This window comes from Ailuropoda melanoleuca, chromosome 10, assembly GCF_002007445.2.
Source record: "Ailuropoda melanoleuca isolate Jingjing chromosome 10, ASM200744v2, whole genome shotgun sequence".
In the NCBI taxonomy this organism is placed as follows: Eukaryota; Metazoa; Chordata; class Mammalia; order Carnivora; family Ursidae; genus Ailuropoda; species Ailuropoda melanoleuca.
This window is the reverse complement of record NC_048227.1, coordinates 7990962-8008422: the sequence shown is the minus strand read 5'-3', so window position 1 is coordinate 8008422 and position 17461 is coordinate 7990962. Positions and strand designations below refer to the sequence as shown.

The 17461-nt window shown below is 54.6% G+C and overlaps 1 protein-coding gene across 6 annotated transcripts in view; it reads right to left on the bottom strand.

Moving 5' to 3' along the window:
- CUX1 (cut like homeobox 1) overlaps positions 1-17461 on the bottom strand; it is a 358600-nt gene that overhangs the window by 26854 nt on the left and 314285 nt on the right. For 4 of the 6 annotated variants that reach the window (XM_034669958.1, XM_034669957.1, XM_034669959.1 and 1 more), the window contains 4 exons: positions 14634-14936; positions 10358-10546; positions 4586-4850; positions 7-152 (listed from right to left, as the gene is read on the bottom strand). The exons of the other annotated variants lie outside the window; for them this stretch is intronic. In XM_034669958.1, the coding sequence (XP_034525849.1) occupies positions 122-152; positions 4586-4850; positions 10358-10546; positions 14634-14936 (788 nt within the window). In that variant the 3' untranslated portion in view covers positions 7-121. Of the gene's footprint in view, positions 1-6; positions 153-4585; positions 4851-10357; positions 10547-14633; positions 14937-17461 lie in introns of those variants that run through there. 6 annotated transcript variants of the gene reach the window in all.

Here is a 17461-nt window from a genome sequence, read left to right as displayed (position 1 = left end):
GCCCTCGGCGGCCTCCACGCCGTCGCAGCTGTCGCCCTCCGAGCTGGGCGCCGCCCGGCTGCTTCGGGCCGACGGGGAGTCGCTGGCCCCGGCCTGGCCCTGGCTCCCGGCCTGAATCTCCTCAATGAATAGTTCCTCTGCGGATCCGAGACCTGCGAGACACAAGCGGGAGGGCGCCGTCAGCGGGGCCGCTGGGGGTGGGGGGCACAGGCCCCGTCCCGTGTCACCCCGCCGCCACCCCAGTCCCCGGCCTCATTCCCCTGGTTCCCAGACTCTGTGCCCTTGCCAGAGTCGTCCCTTGGAAGGGAGCCGGCCCTCTCCTCCCCACTAGGACGGCGCGTGACTGCGACCTGTTTAATGGCACCTTCCCTCCATCCCCGTCCCCCCCCCCACCTCCCAGCAGGTGGTGGACGGCGACACCCCAGGCCGGCATGGTGCTTGCTACATGGTCATAAACCCTGACTGAACTAACAGATGGAAGCGCAGCATGGATGATAACCACTGCTTCTTCATCAGGACTTTGGAGAAAGAAACTTCAGCGTCGGGTTCTGAGCCACAGGTCAGGGGTCAGGGCCCGTGCAGGGTTCCACGAAATTATGTTTCAACCAACTCCCTCCTCTAAGAGGAGACCACCAGGGAAGGGTCACTTTTGATCAAGCAGCAAGGAGCCCAAATACGCGCTCCAGTACATGAAGCATGTTGTAATCAAGCGGAGTCCCCCCTACTGGGGAACGTGTGCTCCCTTACTTCGTTGCGTCTGAAGGAAACAGTACAGATGGACCCTGGCCTTCCCTGTTTTGGGGCCCTTGGTGACATCAAGAAAGGGCTCTTGTTAAGTCTGTTTTTGTGCCAGAGTTTCTCCTTCCATCTGCTCACAGTACTGTGCTCAATCAGAAGTCTCTCTAGATCATTAATCCAAAGAGCTGAAAAGCCTCTGATCAATGTGCCAACAGGTAGTGGAAAAGCATCCTCAGGTAAACTGGCATGAAGCCCACCGTCTTGCAGCAACTGGGCCTGCCGAAAGCCCTTGGGTTAGGCATGCAATAAAAACATTTTCTGCAGTACACAGACCCCAACAGAGGTAACATGTTTTGAGAGCTCACTATATGGCAGGCCTTGTGTTGGACGTGGGGACGTGGAGAAAGTTTTCAGGCCGGTGTGTCAGAACCCTTGGTGGAGGTGATCTGTTCACATCGTTATTTGCTCCCTGCACAACCTGAGAGCCCTGACCCTTGTCCTGAGGATGGCTTCTGAGCGAGAGCTGCAGGGTGAGGTCCTAAAGCCCCCTCCACCCCTGAAGTTCCCCAGGGTAACAGAAGACTCTCCTCCTTCTTTTGGGGCTACCATGGGGGCCTGTGAAATGCAAGCCCTTGTCAAGAGGCTCCTGGACACTGTGCCATGAGGGCAAGCCTGCTCTGCTGTCTTTCAAGCCCCTTGGCCGACACCTAATCCCATCCCACCTGGCTGGGGAGGTGGGAGGCTAGATGGGCGGCCACAGGTCTACGAGGTGCGAACTCTGAGTCCCAGGGGCAGACTGGCCCAGAACAGAGCACAGGCTTTATGGAACCAGGCCAACCTGGGCTTGAGAGCTGGCTTTGTAAACTTACTACCTATACAGCTTGGAAAAAAGGTCCTGAACCATTTGAGCTTCAGATTTCTCATCTGAAAAATGTGGAGAACAGCATCTTCCTTGCAGAGATGTTAAGAATAAAATATTAATGTATCACATAGGACACAAAGTAGACGCAGGAAAAGGGACTATTCAGACTCTCCACCTGCCTTCTGAATGACAGAATCCTTGTTGTGCTAAGGCTGAGGGAAAAGAGCTGGGGGGGAGGGAAGGCACAGCTTCATGCCTGGGGCCTGGTATCCTGGCTGCCACCCTCACGGGTCACCCTTGCAGCTGATGAGATGACACATCTGGAATGTTCCCGGCTCAGTGTCTGGCACATACTACATGCTCAACCAACAGCAGACAACATCCTTCTTAGTCTAGATTTGTCTCAATGTCCATGAAAATTACTGTCTTCTGATCTAGAAAGACCAGGTTCCAGGAACAGGTCTGGTTTTCAAACAAGTCACACAAGGTCTGTAGGACGCCATGGTATATAGGGCTTGAAATTCGAGTTGCTACTGGGTGGACCTATTCTTCTAGGAGACCAGGTGTCCTGTGGTAGGTACTCTGTTCTGGCATTCCGGGCCCTGTTCCTGGGTAAATGGTCACTCCTAAGATATTTCTACTTCCCTGAGGGTGAAAGGATAAGAGGAAGTAAAATTGTATTTTTTTGATGGGGCTAAAAATTGATCCCCCCTTCCCCATTATTCCCTGTGAGTTCTGGTGGGGCCGGAGGGGGAAAAAAAAATCAACTTCCTGTTTAACTCCCACAGAATGTAAGAAACGATCTCCTCCCTGAGGAATTCAGTGCACGTGTGCCAGTCCTAATATGAAGCTCTGGGGGGTCTACCAGGCTAAGCTGGTCTCTGTTCGAAGCATTTAGTTGGAAGAGCTAAAGCCATGGACGGAGCACGCACTCTCTGCTCTGCACCTTGCCTCCTGCGTGACCAAGTGACTTCAGTTCTTTGGGCTTTATGCCAGTTCTAAATGACCTAGAGCTCACTTCTCATCTGACCTATTTTGTGCCTTACAAAATTCGTTTCAGGGGCGCCTGGGAGCCTTAGTCGGTTAAACGTCTGCCTTTGGCTCAGGTCATGATCCCAGGGTCTTGGGATCGAGCCCCACATCACGGGAGCAGGGGAGCCTGCTTCTCCCCCTTCCCTGCTGGTGCTGTCTCCCAAATAAATAAAATCTTTAAAAAAAGAAAATTCTTTTCAGTTCTTTTTTCAAGACCCTGCATATCTCAGACCTCCTCCAGGATATTTTTCCAGATCTCTGCAGCTGAAACAAATCTCTGCCCTTGGTTCTTCCATTAGTCTTAGCCCAGCCTGCTTTGTTCCGGTTATTTCGGAAAGAAAACATTGAGCATCTACTCGAGATCTGGATCTGAGCTCCTGTGCTAAGTTCTGAGGTTCTATTGCTCCTCCTTCTCTCTTTACTTTTGTTGCATATGGTTGAATTTGCTCATGCTAAATGCACACAGGGGCCCTTCCAGCGAGCAGCTGACCCCCTGTGACGGGATGGGCATTCCCATGGTTGTCAGCAAGATGAGTGACAGAAGCTGAGAAACCTGGAGAGCGCATGCCCCGGCCAGGAGGCGGCCGCCATTGAGCTGAGGCCTGTGAGATCTGGGGAAAAAGGTGACCCCAGTGGGGCCAGGGGAAATGGTTTCTCGAGGTGCTTTGTGTAACTGGTAGCAACTTTACTCAGGTAGTCATCTCCAGTTACCACACTGGCACTAAAATGGACACAGCTTGCAGAAGACTTGGAAGTACATATTCAAATGCACCTCTGTGCCGAGAAAGTGAAAGTGGGATTGCACAACACCTGGCAAGGGGGGGCTCTGGGGAACTTCTGCTTAGGTTCCTACTCATTGTCCTTCATTTCCCTTGTCTACTGTTCTTGAAGTTTCCTTCCTTGTGGAGAGAGCTCCATTATCACACCTGTGAGTCTTGCTCTGCTTCTGGTTTTAGCTCATCTATAAATTTAGGATGAATAAGCTGGTTGTGCTCAGGTCGTGTACTTTCTTTGTCCTCACGGGAGCCAGCCCGCACATGGGGAGGACTGTGGCGGGGCGGGGGGGGCACAAGTGCTGCCGTGATGGATAAACTGGCCTGGTTCCAGGGGGTCAGGCAGCAGGGCTCTTTGGCTCTCACACTAAGCTACAAACACTAACTTAGCTTTCATCAGCAGTCAAGGTATTATTTTGGCTCCCATCTAATATTTTAAAACCTCCCACTTTGCTCAGCACCTGGGGGTGGGGGTGGGGTTACCAGGCCACCTGGGAAACTGCAGGAGAGCCTAACAGATAAGGCAGGGTCTGGTCCGAGACACAACTCCTCCCCATGGCCCCCGGCTGTCTAGGATATTCTGTCGCCCGCCACTTGTGTGAGGTAAGTAACCAGGAGCGCTTCACCCGCACTGGCTACGCGTGGGTACTTGTCTCCTGGGTAGAACCAGGAGCATCGGCCCCAGTGTTGCTCAGCCTTAGAGAAAAGGATGTTCTGATGAGAATGAGTAACTGATGGTCACTTCCGGGGCACTGAAGCAGCAGGCATTCCCATCAGGCCACTGGGGAGTCCTGGTTTCTAGCCAAGGACGTCTGGATTACAGCTATGGTCAACAATCCATTATGTGTCAGTGGATTTTCATGAGCCCATCCAAACCTTTTACCCCAGTCTGCTTCGTTCTATGGGAGAGCACTAGGCCCTTCTGCCTCGGAGTTTTAGGTTTTCCACCTGGAAAATGCAGGTAGAACTATGTCCCTTAAACGACTGGGAAGACCAAGTGGGACAGTACTGGTGAAGACACTCGGCTCGGTGTCTGGAGATCTAGCAGATGCTCCATAGATTGTCATGAACTTGGGACCTCGACTTACGTAACCACAGAACTCCTCAAACTCATTTGGAAGCTAACGCTGTGCGAGACCCCTCGGGTCTCCACCAAGACATCGACCGAGCCGGGCCGTACCTGTAATTGTGGAACCAGTTGATGACGGTGCTGGTCTTCAAGTTGAGCTGGGTGGCGAGCTCTTCGATGGTTTTGGGTGACGGGTATGGCTTTTGCTGATAAGCTCGTTTCAGAGCTTCCTTCTCTTCAGGAGCCAGCACCACTCGGGGTTTCTTCAGCTGGTGCTGGGGCTGGGGGCTGGCGCCCTGGCTGTAGTCAACGCCCACGGAAGGGGGCTCGCAGGGCTGGCTGTCGCTGACCGAGCTGTGCCGCCGCTTCATGTATGCTGAGGGACGGAGAGAAACCGGACTGAGCTACACGTCCCGCTGGGAGACCCGCCAAGCCCCTCGACCCCCCAGAGCGCCATGGAGCCCATCGGCTCACGGTGACTTTCGTGCAGACTGTGGCGGCTAGCTGTTCTGCCCTGCTCTTCCAAAGAGCGTCTCAAAACACTTGGACCAGAACCGTTCGGAAACCCAATACACTCATTGAGGACCTGCTCCGCTGTACTGTGAAGTCGCTGGCTGTCCCTGCCTAACGGCTTGGGGGGGACGCAGAGAAGGGTACACGTGACCCCTGCAGAGTGGACTGAGGGAGGAGGCACAGGGGACCACGGAGGCAGGCACTAAGGGAGTGCCTGGGGAGGGGTCGGGGGGGGCCTCCCAGGAGAATCTTGAAGGCCACGGAGTGATTCACCAGAAAAAATAGGTGAGAGGTAGAAGATGGTAGGAGGCTGTTAAAAAAAGTGGGACGACCACGTGCAAAGACCCAGGGGCACAAGATGGCACAGTTCCAGAGTGTGTGTGTGTGTGTGTGTGTGCACACGTGTGTGTGCACATGGGGTGTGGAGGGGGGCGGAGGAGCTGGAGAGAGACAGGCTGAGTCTGGGAAGTTTGGACTTGACCTTAAATGCAGTGCAAGAAATGAAAAGATTTTAGTTGGGGGAATGGTATGACAGCCATACGTGTCTTGGAAAGGCTGCTCTGGTTGCAGTCTGGACGCCAGAGTGGATGGGAGGGCTGGCAGGAAGGGGCTCAGTGAGGAGGTAAGAATGATAAAGATCAGAACTGGGGAGGTGGGGGGGGGTTGGAGAAAAGCAGAGGGCATGGAGGTGACAGGACTGGGGGACAGACTCCTGAGGGACTGAGGAGAGGAGAGCAGAGGAGCCCCCTGGTGTCAGGCTGGGAGATGGGGGGGGCGCTGGTGTCTCTGGGTTGGGTGCCACGGGAGAAGGGAGAAGACAGTGATTCATCTTGAAACAGTGGAATTGGAGGGGTCACTGGGTCGCACACATGGAGATGTCCTATAGGCAGTGGACAGGCAGGTATGCAGCTCAGAACCGTCTGGGCTAGAGAGAAGAATTTTGGACCACTGGGACAGAAACTGTGGTTGCAATCTGTGCCGTCGAGGAGAAAGACCAGGGGCTGAGAATGGAACTCCGTGGGACACCCATGGGCAGAGGGTACCCCCAGGAAGAAGCAGCCACGGGGATCCAGAGATGGGAGGAAAACCAGGAGACAACGGTGGGAGAGAAGGGATGAGTGAGGAGAGAGGATCAACAGCATCGGGGCTGCAGAGAGTCTGACGAGGACCCAGGAGGCCCTCTGGCTTCAGCGGTTAGGACAGGGCTGGGGACCACGGTGAACAGGTGCAGGTCGCTGTGGGAGCAGAAGCCAGGCGGCAGGGGGCAGAGTCCTGAACGGGAGGTGAGGAGGTGAAGGCAGTGAGCACGAGTTACTGTTTTAAGACACCCAGATGTAAAAGAACAGTGAGAGAGAGGATGGCTTCTAGAAGGGAAATGCAGGGCCGAGGGCGGATTTAACGATGAGAGCGAGCTGACAGTGTTTCCAAAGCTGAGGGGAGAGAGCTGGTGGTACAGGTGAAAGAGCTCATCACTGCAGGTGCCGCGGGAGCCCGGACGGGCAGGGGGCTGGAGGTACAGACAAGCTGACAGCAACTGAGGTGGGAAAGCTGGTGGCCCATGTTTTCCCGAAGTGATGGGGAAGGAATCTTGACAGGGGTGGAGGAGAGGGGTGGCCGGGGGTGGGGAGAAGAGCAGGGGACCCCGCTGAAGCTGCAGCCCCAAATCTGAGGCGGATGGGGAATGGGAAGGTGGGGAGAGAGGAGTCCATCTCGGACGATGGCCAGAGCATCCTGGAGTGCTGGGTCATGGAGTGTGGGACGGTGGCGGAGGAGGTAAGGGGAACAGATGGCAGAATAATGGGGCGAAGCGTGGGAGGGGAGATCGGAGGCCTGGAGGCAGAACAAGCCAGGGAAACATGGAAGGACGGCAGGACGTGGTCAGTGAGCGGGGTGCCTGAATGTAGTCTCTGAGAAGTAGAGCAGCTGTGCGTGACGGCAAGACTCGGGGAGAAAAGCCCAGGGTTGAAGAGGTCAAAGAACCTGGGGCCCGGGACGGGGTTGGGTGGGTTTTAAAATCCCCCTGGATGAGGCAGGACCTGGGTATGGGGGAAGGCAGCGGTCTGGGGGCCATGGTCTTGAGGAAAAGTTGAGAGAAAGCAGGAGGCTAGGAGGCCCCGCCCAGGAGTGCAGGGGAGGCGGCTGGAAGGGGCTCGGTGCTTCAGGAAACATGCAGCTGCCCTGGAAGGGGCAGCAGGAGACAGCCCAGCAGCTGGGGGTGGACACAGTCCTTGTGCCCCTGATGTGGCCTTTTACTGTAGAAGGACTGGAGGGGGCAGCAGGCAGCCACCAAGGAAAGGGGACGTGCCTCCAGATTCAAGTTCTCTGCTCTCTCTGTGCTGTCGGGGCTTCACCTGCCCCCTCTGTCCTTACACATTGCCCGTTCCCAACTACGCTTCAAGTTAAAAGCCATTCAGACTTCCCATAGTGAGCTTGCTAGTGGGTTAGCTTGGAATATGGTCTGAAAATCCCTTAAAACTTCTTAAAACGGATGGAAGATGGACGTAATGTTATTTACTTCAAGCAGCAGGTGGGAGGAGCGGCTGTAGCAGCAGCAGCCAACATCAATCGCGTGATCCCCCCTGTTATGCCCCGGGAGAGGGACCACGACGGTCCTGGTGTACAGATGACGAAACCGAAGCCCAGAAGTGAGATGATCTGCCCCAGGTCACGCAGCTGGTACAAGACAGAACTGAGGGCTGACCTACGTCTGCTCTGGGCCAGTTGCTGCCTGCTCTGTCCTGTCTGACGGGGCCAGCGCCCCAGCCCCATGACAAGCCAGGGACACACCCTTCAGCAGCACTGACATTTGGGTCACAAATAAATGGATGGTCAGGGTCCATCTGTAGCCCCTGGGGTGAGGAGCCCACGGCTAGCCCAGGTGGTGTGTACGTGCGTATGTGTGTGCGTGCGTGTGTCCAGGGGCTGGGGGCTGTGTGAACAGGTTGGCTCAAGGGCCACCTCATAAAGGGACAGAAAGCAGAAGGCAGACCAGGGTGGAGACGAAATGTTTAGAGGAAAGGAAGAAGGCAGGAGAGCAATAAAACACTTGAGCTAACGGGAGAAGCATGCAGAGCTTTCGTTCGGGAAGAGAAGGAAGCAGAGAGCATGTGGGATCACCTGGTGCAGAGGTTTTCATCCAGTCTAGACTGGGAGCACGATGGCCTTTCATCTATCATAAAGGAACCTAACTTCTTTTAAAAACTCATTTACCGAGCAGTTATGTGTGCTGGCATGTTCTTTCTGATGCTCACTCACAACCTGGAGAAGTTCGCATGATTTGCCTCATTCTGTAGGCAGAACCTTAGACCAGGGAGTGACTTAACTAAGTTGCCATTTTAGGATTATATCTAGGAACGCGGCTGAGAAGGCAGATCTTCCCCCAAAGAGAATGAATATGATACAGTCAGTGGCCAGAGAGAACCGAGCCTGGTGTGTCCAGCCGGCTGCTCCCCTTGGGCGGGAAATCATAGGGAGTGCAATGCTCTGGCTCACCGCGGGTGTGTCTGGGGAAGGCTCCTCCAGTGAGCATCCCTGCTAGAGGGAGGGAGGAGACAGTGGGCCCACAGCTGCTTTTAGGGACCCTGGGACATGAGGAGGGGCCTGGGCCCCGCTGAAACAGTAACTGTTTTGTAACACAAGATGGCGCCCAGAGCCTGTGCTGAAGGAGCCGAGGCCTAGGAAGCCCCCAGAGATCTACTTGGGGAGGCAAGGGTCCTTTTCTAGTGGCCTACAAGGAGAAACATACCAGGCGGTGATAGAGCCAGGGCTGTCCCCCTCCTGAGGCCTGCAGCCATGGGGGGCTGCTCGGGGGAGCCTTGGAGGGCGGGCCACAGGACGGGGCTCGGAGCCCCGCACCGAGCTCAAGGCGACAGTGTGCAGAAAGCATTAACGTTGCTCGGGTGGGCACGGGTAATTGTTGGAAATTGGTAATGGACATATTAGGTTCATGACACCGTTCTGCTTCTTTGTTTGAAATTTCCCAAGGTAGAAGGTTAAAAAACTTTCGGGGGTGATGTGGCACCAGGCATCTCTGGCCCCCAAAGGGCTGTGGCCTGTGTCAGGGCCTTGGTCTACACACCGGAGGGCAGGCCGGAGCCCCCAGAGGACCCTGTGTGGGGTGGAAGGCCGCTGCGTGGGCCCACTGGTCCCAGGGTGGCAGGCTCCGGGCACAAGGGAGCGTGACGCGTGTGAGAGCCCCCGCTCCAGAGGCTGCCAGCCCGTGACTTTGGATTCCTGCTCCCTACTTCTGCCAGCCGCTGACGTCAGGCAAGTCTCATGACGCCAGCGCCTCATCCTTCCCGGGGGATGCGCCCACACTGGGCAGAGCTGGGGGGATAGCAGCTGGCAGACAGGAGGCCCAGCTCCACGGAGCTCTTGGAGGAGACACCAGACATGCTTGCTTCCTCCTGGAGCTCCAGCTCTTGCCCTGGCTGGGTGACAACAGTGCCACCGGGCCGGCCGTGAACAGCAGGCTCTCTTGGTGAACTCAGAGGATGTAAGCCTGGGCTCCGTGCCCAGCCCTCAGCTCGGACACGCCCCGGCCACACGGGTGGGTGGTGCCTCGCCTCCCCATCTAAGGGATTCCTCCACATCGGCCACTCCGTGAGCTTACAGCCCTGCGTCCTCTGAGGGGAGGATGCACAAACGAGGGGCAGCAGGTAGGAGTGCAGACCAGGAAACAGAGCAGACATTACTTTGCACCATCAAGGCACCCCCGCTTTGGGATTTCTCCTGTGTTGGGGCCTCCAGGGTGTAAGAAGAAGGCTGATCAACATTCGAGAGGGCTCCAGCTGCACAGGGTAAGAAGAGCGCAAGTGGCCCTCAAGGGGGCTGAATCCTGCACAGCCCCAAAGACCATAAGTAACAGCGAGAGAGACCTGTTCTGGCAGGAATTCCCCCAGCTTCTCTGAATAAGTCTTCCTTATCTACAAATGTGCTTATGGATGAGCTTGCCAGTAAGACACGGTACGGAAGGCCTGGCGTGTGGTGCGTGTGCACGAGACGTACTACCCCACGCACCCGCCAAGACAAAGACAACAAACAAACGCGCTCACTGTGATGCTCACCTCTTGGTGGCCTTAAAGAAGAAAAAGGGTACAGTGACGGCCAGGGCGACTATGAGGAACCGTCTGAGTGTCCCCCCCATGCTAAAATGTATTTGGGTTCAGTCCGTGGGGGAGAAAAAGTCACAAATCTTCCCAGTCCTCGTAGGTACTCGTCATCTGATGATTGTCAAAAAATCCCTTTGCCCTGCCTGATAGTGATCTGGCCAAGGTCAACGTCCCTCACCAGCTCTGCACAAAGGCTTCAAAAGAAACGGCGCATTCGTAGATGAGAAGGCAACTGGCCAGAGTGGGCGGTGGGGCTTACCTTTCTTTTCCATGCGTTTCATGTCCATCAGCTTCTCCACGTTGTTGGGGTCATTCAGCCATAGCTGCATCCGGACAAAGGGCTCCCGTCCCTTCAGACTGAGCTTGTGCCAGGGCTTTGGGCGAGCAAGGAGGTCGGAGACGGAGCCTTGGGTGAGCCCTAAGATGGTCTCCCCGAATAAGCGCTGACCTGGCGAGAAAACAGAACCGAGAGAGATGTCACGACGGAGGCCTAGGGATCTGGAAGGACAAGTATGTACCAAGGTGAAAGTCAGACACGGGGTCTGAAGCCCCCGAGTCTGGCCAGCCGGGTGCTGCCCCGGAACAAGCACTTTCTAGAAGCATTTCGTCGGGGGCGCCTGGGTGGCTCAGTTGGTTAAGGGGCTGACTCTTGGTTTTGGCTTAGGTCATGATCTCAGGGTCGTGGGACGGAGCCCCGTCTTGTGCTCTGTGCTCGGCATGGAGTCTGAGATTCTCTCTCCTTCTCCCTCTCGATCAAATAAATAAAAAAAAAAATTTTTTTTTTTTAAAAGAAGCACTTTTTCAACCAGACTTACGACAAACTCCATTGGCGATGGAGTCAGTATTACTCCTGCATTCTGTGGGCACACGATGATGTTTCTCTCAAAAAAGCCTCCGGGCTTTGGATGTACTGAGGCCTGGATAACGCCCGCAGCGCTTATCAGAGGAGGCTAATCCCTCACCCAGGCTCAGGAGGTTAAGTAGCACACGGGGAGCCCTCTCTTATACAAGCTCAAACCACAGGGCTGTCTGGCTCCTTTCACGATTAGCAAGGTTATCCGGTCTTGCTGAGAAAACAGGCCACTTGACCCAAGGTCACAGCAGGAAAGAGAAGGAGAAAGAGCCCCTCAGCTCTGTTTTTCTGAAAAGCAGGCCATTTCCAATTCTAAAGTCTATTCCCGCAGTCTAAGCTGCCTCTGCTGACTGGAGCTCAAAGGGGATCAAAACCCCTTCCTCGATGCCTTTTCTCCGAGGCCATGGTGGGTAGCCTGCTCCCCGGGCTGATCAGAGGGAATTCTGCTCTGGAGAGCAGCGCGGCCCCAGGTCTGCCACGTTCGTCAGAGGCTTGAAAAAAAAATTTCTCTTCTCTGAGAGCCATTCAGCCGCAGGTTAAGAGGGGCCGGCACTTTTGAAGGCGCAAATGAGAATCAGGGACAACCTGAGCGACCGGATGGGAGAACGTGAATAATAGGACTTATTAGGTGGAAATGGAGACTGGGATCAGACAGGGCAGCGTTTGGAGCCACAAAGTGTAGGGAACATGACCTCCAGGGCCAGAGCAGCTCTGCCCCTCCGCGGCAGGGTGACCGTGGATGACAGGCTCGCGCCCTCCGTCTGTGAGAGGGAAACACCACCACCTGTGCTCCCAGGGCAGGTGTGAGAAATGGCAGGGCACCTCCTTGTAAACAGGGGGTTCAAAATGAAATTTACTACATGGAAAGCTTTGGATTTGAGATTTTTTTTTTTTTTCGGCATTAGTCATTTTAACTTACAGATCCATTTACCGATTTCGTAAACCTGTGTGGTTCCCTGCATTTCAAATTCTTAATTTAGCCTATAAACATCCTAAATTCTTACCAGATTTTCGTTGTGGCTGTTTTAAGTAAGTTTCATCTAATTCTAATCTGGCAAATGAATCTCGTTTCATTCCAAGGAGCTTGCTATGGTCAGGAAAGTGAGAGATTTTTTTTTTTTTAAGATTTTATTTATTTATTCGACAGAGAGAGAGACAGCCAGCGAGAGAGGGAACACAAGCGGGGAGTGGGAGAGGAAGAAGCAGGCTCCCAGCAGAGGAGCCTGATGTGGGGCTTGATCCCAGAACGCTGGGATCCTGCCCTGAGCCAAAGGCAGATGCTTAACGACTGAGCCACCCAGGCGCCCCAGGAAAGTGATAGATGTTAATAAACAGCTGGTTACTACGCGCTTGACCCACCTCGTTGAGGGTGGGGGGAGGAAATCGTATGAATATTCTTGGAAATCTGTATTACTTCTAGAGGTTTCGTAGCAGCGGTTCTCAATCGTTTTTGGGTCACGGACCTACTGGAGAACCCGAAGCAAGCTGCCTACGTTTACCTGACAGAATGTGCACACGCACGCACCCTGCTTATGGTTTCAAGAGACTGCCCGTGGACACCCCAAGATCTCAAGTCAGAAGTGAAGAGGATGCCTGGGCCTTACAGCTGCGCAATTCAGCTACCATTTGGCCCCCTCCATGCCCTTTACTCCGCTGAGAGGCCCCAGCAGGGGAGGCAGGCTCTTCCCTGGAGAGGCTAACACGTGCTAGAACGACCACCGAGACGGCTTCTCCGCTCCACGGTGGCGCCGCTCCGGAGCTCTTCTGGAAGTTCCTGCTCCGAGAGGAAGAAGTCCTCGCTCTCTGGTGTGGAAAGTTTCACACCTGATTTGTGCTTCACAGCATTTAAAAACGTAGCTCCACAGGCCAGTGGGGTTCAACTGTGGCGGCACGTGACCAACACCAGCCAGGACTCCAGCAGGGATGGAAACGGGGACGGGAAGGCCAAGGACGAGATCTGAATGTTCGCGACCTCACAACTGCGATCTTGCAACTTCTCAGTGGCTTGTTTATTTGAAGATTTTATTTATGTATTTGAGGGGGGCGGAGAACATAGAGGGAGAGTGCAAAGGAGAAGCAGACTCCCCGTTGAGCAGGGAGCCCGATGTGGGACTTGACCCCAGGACCGAGACCATGACCCGAGCCCAAGGCAGACACTTAGCCAATTGAGCCAGATAGGCGCCCCCTTCTCAGTGGTTTTTTAAAAGGAGTTTTCTTCAGCTGCTTGCCCACGATTACAGACATGACACTTCCTCTAAGGGAGTGGGCAGCAATAATCTATCGGGCCTGCTTCTCTGGACTCGTGACAAGACTGTAAGGTAGGGGAGGGATGACCCATGTCGAGGACTCCCTGCGTATTTCAATCACCGATGATCAGCGGGACTTTGTGGCCACTTAAAAAAATCAACAGCTACATTTTTATTTCTTTGAATTAATTAAAAACATTCTCAGTTGACGTCACTTCTTCTCTTGCTCCTTTTTATGCAAGTGGTAGGGTCAAGAACCTCAACCAGGCAAGCTGGCCGCCGAACCCCCGGGGCTGTGAAGTCACTGCACAGACTTCCCTGGAGCTCACTTTACTGCTACTCCCCTCTTTTCCTATCCCCTGGGAAAAACAGAACTGCAAGGCCCCTCTGCAAATTCCAGCCACTCTTTGGGGTTGTCTTAACACCGACCGCTCGCAACAGTGCTCCTTAATTGACATTTACACTTGGGAAGTAAGGACATAAGTGTTGGGGGGACTTGGGGCGCCTGGGTGGCTTAGCTGGTGAAGCATCCGACTCTTGATCTTGGCTCAGGTCTCGATCTCAGGGTCGTAAGTTCGAGCCCCGCATTAAGTGTTTGAGGAGTTGCTGTTTCCAGTCTCTGGGTACCTGAACCAGGAGAACCCCATGTGGTCAATACTGTACCACAGGAGCACAAAGGCTTAAAATGACCAAACGCTCTACTATTCCCACAGTCACAGCTACTGACTGCGTGCCACAGGGCCCTCAGGGGACAGCCACCACAGGTGGGGCATGCACAAAGCAAATGGCCTGAGTCTGGGGTGATGCGGGAGGACTGGTGAACTCGGTTCCACAGCGGCTCCCTACTGCCTCCCAGTGGAGGGCCTGGGGAAGGGAGCTGGCATCATCAGGCAGCAGGTGGGGACAATGGACCCCTGCCAGGTGGGGTGCTCAGCAGTGGGTGCTACTCACAAGCCCAAGTCGGGCACTGCTGTCCCAGATTTACAGGGGACGCTCCGAGAGCAGCTTGCTCAGATCACGGACAGGGCAAGAGGAAGAGCTGGGCTATGACCCCGGTCTGGAGACTCTTCCAGCACGCCCTCCAGCTGCGGCTGGGCTGAGGCTACTCCTGCCCAGCTCTGGCGCCCTCGAGGACTGGGAGTCCCACTGGGTGTGCCCCAGTCAGGCGGTCTCAGTGGCTGGCCTGAGTCCGCTCCAGCCGCATGGGTATCCGCTAAGAGGTCCCAGCGGGGGCGCCGGGGGCAGGAGCAGGCCGGGACTGACCACCCTCAGGAGCCCTCGTGTTCACGGCTGGAGGGCGCTGTATGTTCTTAGAGGTAGCTTATCAACGTTTAAACCCTTGGCTGGCTCAGCCTGGGTACCCTCCACCCATCCTTCCAGAAACCAACAGGAAGCCACCAGCCGCCCCCGACTTGGCAGCCGGGGAGGGAACCTACCGAGATTGTTGTCCGTCAGCACCTCCTTGACTCTCTTGGTGATGCCGTAGGTGTCCAGCTCTGGAGACATGGCCACCAGTTCCTGGATGCTGAGGGCTGAGTGTCCGGAAAGAGGCAGTGGGGTGGCGGGCTGGGAGTCTGAGGCAGGTGGGTCGCTGGGCTCTGGTGGTTTGCCATCCTTACTCGTTTCAATGGGGGGACAGGGCTGTTGGACCAGCTCAGTCAAACTCTTCACGGATTCGCTAGAGCTCATCGGGGACTCTGGCGCGGGGCTGCAGCTGGCAGAGGTCTTTGGAGTGCTTTCTGCAATTAAAGCACACGACAATCTGGGGCTGAAAATAGCTGTCTTGCACAGCGCACGTCTACTTTCCTCACCTAGGAAGTACCAATGAAACGCCCGTGCAAGCCTGCAGCATGGCAAGCTCCGGGTCTGAGGCTGGGCGAAACCACTCATGTTCTGTCTTACAGAATAAAACATAACGGCAACAGAGGAAAAACTAGGGGGTTAAACGAAAGGTTTCTGCAGGCTCAGCGTAAGGGCCTTCCATTGAGAAACCGCTGTCCTATAACCATGGGCTCTTGCAGCCGTGATTTCTTCCAATGGGACCCCATCATTTCCTAATTCAGAAGGACCTTGGCTAAATTATAATTTGCATATTTATTCTGTCCATAATTTCCAGAGCAAAATGAATGGGTGGGTTCTTTTCAATGAGGGCTGCCACGGGACGTGGCCACCATGGTTATGAAGACCCTGGTTGGCGGCTGGCCCTGGGGGGGCCCAGGACTGAGACCCGGGACTCCATGTGGGTTCTTGCTGTGACCCCGGAGGGCTCCACAGCACCCAGGCTGGAGGGAACCGACAGAAGAGGAGCACCCACTCTGTTCCCTGCGAAACCCCGGGACACACTTCTGAAGGCCGAGCTATTTATCTCTGCCACCCACGCTGTCACAACCCCCGGGAGAGATGGGACCAGACTGGCAGTCAGGTTTCCATGCCCTCCCCTCTTAAGAAGGGTCTTTGTCCTGTGGCAGGTGCCCAGCGGGGAGCACCACCCCGTGCTCTGTTGGGGAGCGGTCCCTTCTGGCCTGTCAGCATCACCTGTGAAACCCAGCATCCATTTTAGCTTTGAGGTGTCTGAAATAAAGGCTGTGGCCATTTCCTAATGATCAGATATCGAGAAAGGCTGTGTCCGGGAGGAAAATGCAGAGTGACTCAGCACTGTGGTCCTACCCATGAGGTAAAATCTGTCGATGGCTCGGTGGTCTCCCCCCCGCCCCCCAACAAGCAGGGTACATGGTAAGACCCTACGGTGCCGTGTGTGAGGGGCCAGGCCAGGTGTCGTCACGTGGATTCTCTGGCCCCAGAGAGATGATATGTCTCAGAAAGCAGGCCACTCACGGCACGTCAGCATGCACGCGCGCCCCCACCAAACACTCGCTACCTGACGAAACAAAATGTTAACACCGAGTAATGACTGAATTTCAAAGGGCCACAGATGTGGGGTGTCCTTTCCTGGACACATCATATCCAGGGTAACAGCCTACTCTGAACTCGAGAGGATGGGAAATGTATTCCGAATACAAGGGCTCTTTCGTATAAATACCTAGAAAGATAAAATCCCCAAATAAAACAACTGCAATTCAACTGATAAACCCGTTTATTGTCCTAAATAGGAACAGTTCCACCATCACATAAACCCGTGTCCTCAACCTCGAAAATCTGGCTTTAAAAAAAAAAAAGAAAAATCACAACCCACTGGTTTGTGAAAGATGTAAAAGAGATAGGCGTAAACAGCAGAAATGATCCATATAAATCTTTAAGGCAATATGAATCCTACAAATCGGATTTCTTCTCTCTGCTCACCTCCAGGTCATCATACAACTGGATATAAAACCCAGCAAATGTTATTTTTGTATCTGAAGCAGCAAAGAAATTGTACTGTAAATTCGCCCTGATTCACCCATGCGAGGGGCCGACTTGGCGGATCGTTCATCTTGCTCACTGCGGACTGTCAAGGATGGCACGGATCCCCACATGATAAACAGATTCCTTCTCAGGTCTGTGTCCTGTAACCCACAGCAAGGTCAAAAGCATGGCTGCCTGGCTGACAGACCGCACTGAGCCACTGCCCCGGTGCTCTCCCTGTTTTGAGCTCCCAGATCCCCAGCCGGCGGGATGTTTCTTTCTTCCAGGCGTGCCCAGCAAGTGCTCGCGTGGGTTTTTGCCACGGAGAAGCCCTGAGGGAACCATACAGGGGCACTGGCCGCACGTTCCTGGCGTCCCTCTATGCTCCCGACCATGACTGCAGACAGGCAAAGCCCTTAAGTAAATCAAAACGCCACCGGGGCCTTGAAATGTGCCGGGCGCGTGCTGCCGGGCCGCTGTGTCCTGGGCCTCCGCTCTGAGTCTGGGTCTAAACTCTAACAGACAGCTCGAAGCTGAAGGCTCTTTCCGGGGGACGTTATTCATGGACAGACACATGTGCACACAGATGCCACCGTGCTCTCCGCTCACGGAAAGCACAATCGGGCCCCCGTGTTTGCATAGGCACGGACAGAGGCAATAGCAAAATGGCCCCATCGGAGACCCCACGAGTTCTCATGCTGAGAACATCAGGTTGGAAAGAGTCATTTCTTTTCTTTTTAACATTTTATTTATTTCTTCATGAGAGACAGAGAGAGGGAGGCAGAGGGAGAAGTAGGTTTCCCACGGGGCAGGGAACCTGATGCGGGACTCAATCATGACCTGAGCCAAAGGCAGACACTTAACTGATGGAGCCACACAGGCTCCTGGAAAGAATTATTTCTTTAGAAAGCTGTTTCCAGTA